Below are 8753 nucleotides of genomic sequence, written 5' to 3'. Positions count from 1 at the left end.
CCCAAAGGATGTGTGTGAAGTGTGTGGTTTGGTCACTGGCAGGGTGTCACAGCCACCCATCCCAAGCAGTGCACCACCACACACCAACATGACTGCTGAGGGACAGCCCTTGCTCACCCCAGCACTGCAAAGTCTTCTGCCCCACGGCATCTAATGAGCAGCTACCACCAAGCCTGCAGCTGTGGGCTTGAGATACAGCCTTGTGGTTAAGGGTGCAACCATTCTCCTGATACAGGTGTCCTGGCAGGCTGCTCATGGACTGAAATAAATCGAATGGAAACCCAAAGAATTCTACAAAATGCTGTAGTGAAAGGCCTGGGAGGAAGCTGGAGGCACACCAGCCATACAGCTTTGTGGGCAGAGATGGGTGTCCACAGGAGCATCTGCAGATGGTGACTGTATCTGGCATCCCAGTCAAAGCTATGCCGAAGATCCATCTTGTCTGTAGGAAGGAGTTCATTTCCAAGCACACAGCTGGGCTATCACAGAGGAATGCACTCCCTACCGCTGCTTCTTTCTGAGTTATTTTACTGGAGGATTTGAGTGTCCTTACGGTGAATATGTGTACAAATATTGGAAGCATGGTATGTGCTAGAGAAAACAAAGGGAAAAACCTCCTGTTCTCCTATTCCTCCTGGGTAAACCTGTGAGTTCTCCCACCTTCTTGAGTTGCAGTCTCATACAATATTGTACAGTCTGCTGCATCCTTAAATAATTCCTGCTGTAGCAGCAGACACTGAGCACATCACTGAAATCCCATAAAGCTGCTTAGCTTCCAGCCCCGCATCCTGAGGAGCTGAATCTCTGGGAGAAAGCAATGACCTGGAGTCCCGCAGGATAATTCTCCTGGCCCAGAGCTGGAGATGGATATTTTGCCGAGTTTCCAGTTTCACTGTCAGTCTTATTCTCCTGAGCTCCCAGTTCCCCTCTTCCAGCTCCTCACACATCGATCAAGGCTCAAATAAATGTGGTATACTAAAGCTTCACCCGCTGGAAACAAACTGCAATTACCAAGCAGAGGATTCACTCCATTTACCTCTCGCCATCTGGAAGTTAAGCATCTGGCTTAAACTTGTTGTCTGTAGCCAGGGGAGAGGGATGGATGCTTCCAGGAGGCAATTCATCCCACTAATTTTAAATACCTTTCTCAGGCAAGGATCAATCACACGCTGAAAGCCCTTGCCTCTGCTTGACTGTAGAGGAACCAGAAACCTCCAAAAGCAAATTTGGATATGAAAGTGTGGTGATGTGCAGCCCATCCTCAGTATTTGTTTACATGGCAGATGTGAAAGATGAGATCTTTGTGCTGAGGGGTTTGATGGTGCAGCCCCAAGGGGGTGTAAGCACTCACCCATACTGACTCTAAGTAGCAAACGTGCCTCTTGCCTTGAAGTTTTGCTCATCTGATATCTTTTCAGTAAGAGTATCATCTGTCAGCTGTATAATAAATCTTGCCCCATAAGCTGCTGCCCTCACCCTTCGCAAATAACAGCAAATAAATTATTTTCTAGTAATTTAACAGAACCAAAAGGTTGAGCACTTTTCTACCCTTTGAACACACACCCAAACAATACATCTTATGGCCTTTTGCTCTCTGAATCAAAACGAATAGCAAAGAGAGTAATGCCTTGGTTGGCTGCAGACAAAAGCCAAGAAGCACAGCCACTCATGTCCTACAGTGCTTGAGTGGGGCAAGTCGAAGGAATAAAATAATTCCTAAGGGGTAGAAGTCAATGGAATTTGCTGAATAGAGAATAATGTGCCTTACTGAACGAGGTGCCCTGGGGCAGGACTCTTCATTTGGCCCCTTGGTGCCACTTCTCTGGCGGACTGAACGTGGGACTTTGGGCAAACCTGTTTTAGTGGATGGTGGCCCTGCCCAGGGCAGAGGGTTGGAGCTGGGTGGCCTTGAAGGTCCTTCCAACCCAAACCATTCTGTGCTTCTCTGATTCTATGACTCTGCCAACATCAGCCCTGAGCCCCACAGCCCCGCTCGCTTCAGGGGACCCTGCCTGCTGACAGGCCGCCTTGGTGGCTCTCCAGCCAGTTACTGCACCCATGTGAGAGCCAGCAGGGGCTGCCAAATACCTCTGAAAGTCTCTGGTTCTGGCTATGGGTGCTTGTCCTGCTTTGTTGCCAGGTTGCCGCAGGACCAGACAGCTTGGAGACTAGACAGCATCCAGTACTCAGCATCTAAAGCCTTGGCTGTGGGACCACAAACATCTCAGTTCTTTTTGTAAGAGCCTCAGGAAGAGCTCCTTTCCCTCCCTGCCAGCTGGATTGGAATTGTGGCATTTTATTGAGAAAGAAGAGCATTGCCTTCACAGCTGAGTATATAAATTATACATTCACAACTTCTTACATTATAAAGATTTACAAGTCATGGAAACTGTTCCCCTTACACACCTGAATGAAACCTTCTCTAACATCAGTTGATAAAGCATCAATAGCTTTGAAAACAACAGGATAAACAAGTAAAATTGCACTCATCCTTACCAGACATGTTGTACCAAGAGACAGAAAATATTATAGTTAATTACTACTGTGTTAAATTGAAAGAGAGAAAACTGGTTAAAAGTGAAAATGGTTCCTTATTTTTTTAACCATACAGCTTTCCCCATTCTTTCTAGTTGTATATTTTCCTATAGAATTGGGGAAATTGATAACTTTCCTCTTGCTTTTTATTCTTTTAATTCTCTAGAAGCTACAGTAGCCAAATCAAAAGCCAAACTGTTTCTAAGCCATTCCCTTTATCTCACTTTATTTAAAACACTGGCGCTGAGAGATAATGAAGGCCATAGAATGGCTTGAGTTGGAAAGGACCTCAAGAATCACGAAGCTCCAACCCCCCACCACAGGCAGGGCCACCAATCTCCACATTGATACCAGCCCAGGTTGCCCAGGGCCCCATCCAACCTGGCCTTGAACACCTCCAGGGATGGACGGGGCATCCACAGCCTCTCTGGGCAGCTGTTCCAGCACCTCCCCACTCTCACAGTAAAGAACTTGCCCCTGACATCCAACCTCAATCTTCCATCCTTCAACTTCAAACCATTTCCCCTTGTCCTGCTGTTATCTACCCTTGTAAAGAGTTGACTCCCCTCCTGTTTGTAGGCTCCCTTTAGGTACTGGAAGGCATCTACAAAACATCTTTCTTTTCACAAAACACATCAGAAGAAAAAAATCTGATCAACCCTAGAAACAAACTTGACTGAACAGTGCAGTTGCTTTGTCTTTCACAGGCAGAAAAATATGGATAGGTTTATATACAAATATATGTGCAGTAACCAAAACCTCAAATTCAAATACACCTGAGCTTTGGGGAAGTTTGTATATTCATTCAGTCTTTGTGGCTTAGGCTCATCTGTAACAGAAATATTTGCAGATAGACAGAATACTTCCTCTTTTATCTTATCTAACAATCTGTCTGTCTGGGTTTTTCCGGGAGATGGCCTCAGATCCTGATATCTGAGAGCTGCACAGCTAAATTAAGGTGAGCTCACACAGAACTTCACAGAGGGCTTTCTTGCCTCTTGATTGCTACGAGCACTCAGTTCCTCTTAACTCTCTGGGATGAAAGACTGATCACATAGCCTGGCTCAGCATCTAATGGCCCCATGCTTGGCCTGTTGTCAGGAAAATATTTTGGTTTGGATGCTGGATGTTTGTTCTTTGGGCAGACCGTGGCTGAGATGCATAAAATAGCACTGTGCATACTGCAGGTCCATAGCACCAAGCACATCCGCATGCTGGGCACTCAGCTCCAGTGCCTTGGACAAGCCAGGCAGCAGCCAAGGGTACCTCACCAGCTGCCCTTCAGCTCACAGATTTTGTAGGTATGAAGTCTAGATTCACTCAAGAGCTCTCCGCTGAAACAGGCTGCCCATCCCTGGAGATGCTCAAGTCCAGGTTGGAAGGGGCTCTTTGCAACATGGTCTTGTAGGGAGTGTCTCTTCCCATAGCAGAGGGCTGGAACTGGATGGCCTTCAAGGTCCCTTCCAACCTCTCTTAGACTTTCATCATTTCCCACACCTCTAGTGCTGACTATCCACTATGAGGACTGTCTGAGGTTTCACACCCTTGTTGCCATCTTTAGGTGAGACACTGCAGCTTGGCAGAAGGAAGAAGATGTTGAAACATTAGGATCAACCCACATGTATCAGTCTAATTGCTGTAAATTAACTTGGCTCATTCGTGCCCTTGAAGAACCCCAGTCCCCAGTGGCAAGTAAACCTGTTAGACTCCAGCCAAGCACTCTTCTGCCTTCTGTTCATTCACTTGAAGGACAAAAATCTGAAGAGGCTCTTTGGTAGCTCCTGAGATCAAACTACTTCACATCATATTTTGTACAATCTATCACAGCCCTTATCTGTGTTGGTAATTATAATTACCCCTGAGAAATAAAGTGCTGGGAAGTGCTCCAGCTTTAGCAGAGCTGCGCCATGCAGCTTGGCCTGAGAGAAACTGGATTTTTGTTTCCAATTTTTACTGTATACTTTCCTTTCTGTGTCCCCCCATTTTGCTCTGAGAGGTTTCGTCACCTCTGGGTGCATTTTATCATGGGTAACTCCTCACCACTTCAGATTCTCCCCCTTTTCTGTGCAAGACCTCACCAATTTCTGCAAGCGTTCATGTGGTTCATGGGTGAGAGGAAGGGAGTGAGCCCATCTGAAAGAAATGCAAGGAATATAAACAGTTTTATTAACAATACCACAAAAACTTTTTAATATATGCAGACGTTTACAAGGAGGAAATAAACAAACAAATAATAAAGAAAAAACACTGGGGTTTGTCTTGCCACATGTCAGTGAGCACAGTGAAACAGCATAGATCACACGGGCAGTTTTGTGTAGGGTCTCCCTCTATATCTCCACTGTGGGTTGTCCCCGGCCAATGCCATCCCAATGAGCAGGATGGGTATCCAGCACTAAGGAGGTGGGCTGCCACGTGTGCCTTGCTGCGGTGCCAGTGACGATGCCAGCTGTGTCAGGGCTCGGGCAATGACAGACAAGTGGCCATTCATGGTCCGCAGCTCTGCCAGGATGTCACTCACGTTTGCTGATCCCTGCTCAGAGTTGGAGGGCACGGCGTGGGCAGCTGCTGGCAGGGAAGCGGCTTCTGGAGCCCTGTCTTCCACAGATGCAGTGTGGTGGCTGTCATCGTGGGAGGGCGGTGGGGGTGCACTGTTGCTTCGCTTCACGCTTTCCAAGGAGCATGTTCCCACAGGCAGCTGATCCTCCTCCTTCCCACGGATGGTGGCAAGTGTTGCTGAAGCCAGGAAGGGCAGCCAGTTGATGAGGTGGGTGGCACTGCTGGGTGGGACGACTGGCAAATAAAGTCCAGGGTGCAGGGATGAAGTAGAGGCAGGTGGTGCAGGAATAGAAGGGAGTCCAGGGAGAACTGTGCCAGTAGCAGCTGGCGGCGGTGGTGGAATAGGAGGTGGTTTGGTATGCAAGGCTGCAATGCAAGCAGGTAGCGGGGGTGAAAATGATGCAGTACCGGGATCAGAGGAAGAAGAGGGTGATGCTGGTCCAGTGAAAGGTCCGAGTTCTTCTGAAGTTGGTGGAGAAGTGGCAGCAGGTGGAGCATCAGGTGTACAAGGGTCTGAGTCTGCAAGGAAGACATGTCATGAGCCTTGAGTAACATCAGCTACTTATATGTATGGACTGTTGTCATAACTTTGGTGGGACTCGGTATTTTTACACATGGAAGACTTTCGTTATCTGCTAGTGACACTTTCTATAGGACAATTAGAAAGAAGGAAGTGAACTCAAAGCAACTGCTGTATGGAAACATGCAACTTAACATTTAAATAAACATTTCAGTTCCACTCATTCTTCAGCCTATGGGCAGAATTCAACATTTTTCTCACTGACAAGCTGTAGACAGGTATTAACTGCTGAATTACCTACTGTGTATTCCTGGCCACTCACAGAATGGTCGTGTCCTAACTGACACAGATCTCCCATGGAGACGTGAGGGCCGCATGTCACCTGCTGGAGGCAAATTTAATCATTGCTTCATAGAAGATTCCAGTTTTCTGCCTTCTGGTTTGATTGGACAAGTCAACACCAGAAGCAGCAAAAGCTAGTTGGAGGCTTAATGTCTTCAGTAATTTAACTTTTGTGCATGGAAGCATGACAGTTTACCCAATTCAACTTATATACAGATCCCTCCCTGTAAGTATTTAGCAGTTTCAGTTACAAAATTCAACAAAGCAGAGACTGAGAAAGAAACTGTTCATGCTGTGCATCCCAGCTTGACAAATACGCCAGTCTACATGCAGTACAGTAGACCTCCAATTTCCACTGAACTCATTAGAAACATTTGTTCTTGGATCAAGTCCACTGTATACAGTGTAGGATGATAGAGCAGTCTCTGGGGAATACGCAAAGCCTTGGCAAGACATGCTGTATTCCAAGGTGCTGTACCCAATGTGCCCAGTTGGTAAACACTGCATGGTAAGGAGGATCCTACTTTTATAATGATTTGAAAAGCCAGGAACATGTTAGAAAACATCAGTTTTTCAACAGCCTCAAAGGTCTGCATACATGGAATTACCATACCATGTGAAGGACCTTTATTTTAGCCTTGGGAGTGCTTTACACAGAAGGTGGTGAGATGCGACAAGAATGGTCAGCATAAGACAAATGAATTTGAAAACTACTTCTGCTGCAATTAAGTGCAAATTTTAAAGCCCTGCAGTGGACACAAAGACACAAATTAATAGATTTATCTAGGCTAAGACAACCTAGAGAAAGCCAAATACTGAGGTGTTAACACCGTACTATTATTATTTCTGGCATCTAAAAAGTCTGATGTGAGAAATTCATTTCCATTACAGGCTGGTTTGATATTTCAGATAGTAAAGTGATGGTGAAAAGCAAACAAAGGCTTGTCTTAACTGAACCAGTTAAGCATGCAGCCTACGGAAGTCCATCTTTGTTCTATATGAGGCCACCATGATTTCCCTAAACAGATGCACATGTTGGTTGGAGGGATTAAGACACAACGCTTGGCATGCTCTTATGTCACTCCAATCCTTACGGAAAGTTACTGCAAGTTGCCTGAAACAGCTTCCTTCCTTCGTGTATTGGCTCTCATCCCAACGCCAAGTCCCTGCCTACACGGGCAATTGATTCCTGCTCACTGGAGGTGGGCTAAGGATGCTGGAAGTTGGTTTTGAAAACTGTTATTGATCGGGTTTGGGTTTTGCAAAACAAAAACAAAAATAAAGCACAGTTAAAATCCAGGTTCCATTTCCATCCAAACCACCAAAGTTTGCAAAGAGTGAGATGAAAGTTTCAGGTTTGGCTCAACTGTAGTGTTAACCAGAACGGTGTTTATGGTCCATATATAGTGTGGCTAATCCCTGTCTACACTGGCCAAACAAACCAAATTCGGTGTAACATTCTTCCATATGCTAAAGAGCAGAGGAAGCTCAAGAGACTTGGAGATAATCTGGTTTAGCACTGTGACAAATAACTGTCAGAACTGATTCTTGCACTGTTAAAGTACGATCAGCAATAGAACTCAAGGAGAATTAACGAACACAGACAAAAATAGAGGCAAAAATCTCATCACCAAAGGCTCTTCCTCTTAGCTGCAGTCCTTCCAGATGCAGTGCAAACAAGCCACAGCCTTGTCATCCCCCTAACCATGACAGGGCATGTCAGCAAGCTAACACAATTGCTTAGTATATAAAACAGGACGATTCTACTTATCTCCCTCTTTTCCAGTTTTGTTTGCTTTATCTTAAAGTTGCAACACATCACAACAACTGTTCTCTTTGCTTCCCCCCTCCCCCCCTACACACACACACCTTATTTGTGTACAGTTCCAACGCAAAGATGTCCTTCTTATCTGGAACATGCTTACTCTGAGGGGTACTGGACAACCCAGCCAAGCATGGCCATTCACTATTTTGTATGTCCAGTAACAGATGCCTACAGTCCACAGTATCTCCTTCCTCATGCAAAGACTGACTGTTCAAGGCACGAATTTTACCAGTTAATATGTGTACCAATTAATATGTGATCCAGAAAACCAGGGATGGGATTCAATGCTTCTAAACAATACCAACGTGAAGAAACTCCCTGAAAGTACCTGCATTTATTATGTTGTACCTGGGGTGAAAATCCCAGAGGAAAATCTTGGACACACAGCCTGTATCTCTCTGAACAGCTTCAGAGTCACTTATTCCACACCCCTTAGGAGCAGTGATGTACTGGGATGGACTTCATGTCACCTTCAGCTTTATCTGTTTACATCTCATATAACTCCATGGCCTTTCTTCATAGGCTGTGGATTAAATATTTCTGGAAGGTAACACACCTCATGCTACAGCAGCCTCCTGCCAGTGGGGCAGCTGAACCACCCTCCTTATTGCTAGAATGAGAAATATATATAGAAATGTGGAATTATAGAACATCTCAGGTTGGAAGGGAACTTGAAATATCATCTGGTCCAACCTTCCATGGAAAAAGGGTGCCTAGATGAGAATGTCTACTTCTGTTCCTGACAGAAATTCTACTGAGCATCCTGTCTAATTGTGTCTTATATTCTCAAAGTGTCCTTATCTCCTTGCTGAATAGAAATAAAGTTGGGTGTGCCTCTGGATGACTAATTCAGCTGTGGATGCCATGTACTGCAAATGCCTACATTTCAAAAGAGGACTTCTGCTCCATATGCCCAAAAATGAGATGCTCTCTCGATGATCTTTAAGGTCCCTTCCAACCCGCATGAGACTATGA

General features: G+C 45.5%; 1 protein-coding gene across 2 annotated transcripts in view; it reads right to left on the bottom strand.

The window, feature by feature from the left end:
- Positions 1–4696: 4696 nt before the first annotated feature.
- Positions 4697–8753, bottom strand: part of RUNX2 (RUNX family transcription factor 2) — a 195363-nt gene continuing 191306 nt past the window's right edge. For both annotated transcript variants that reach the window (XM_085542310.1, XM_085542309.1), the window contains one exon: positions 4697–5610. In XM_085542310.1, the coding sequence (XP_085398436.1) occupies positions 4928–5610 (683 nt within the window). In that variant the 3' untranslated portion in view covers positions 4697–4927. The remainder of the gene's footprint in view (positions 5611–8753) is intronic.

Source organism: Coturnix japonica, chromosome 3, assembly GCF_054131305.1.
Source record: "Coturnix japonica strain WE chromosome 3, WE-NBRP24, whole genome shotgun sequence".
In the NCBI taxonomy this organism is placed as follows: Eukaryota; Metazoa; Chordata; class Aves; order Galliformes; family Phasianidae; genus Coturnix; species Coturnix japonica.
The sequence above is the reverse complement of the archived record's forward strand: the minus strand, read 5'-3'. Positions and strand labels throughout refer to the sequence as shown.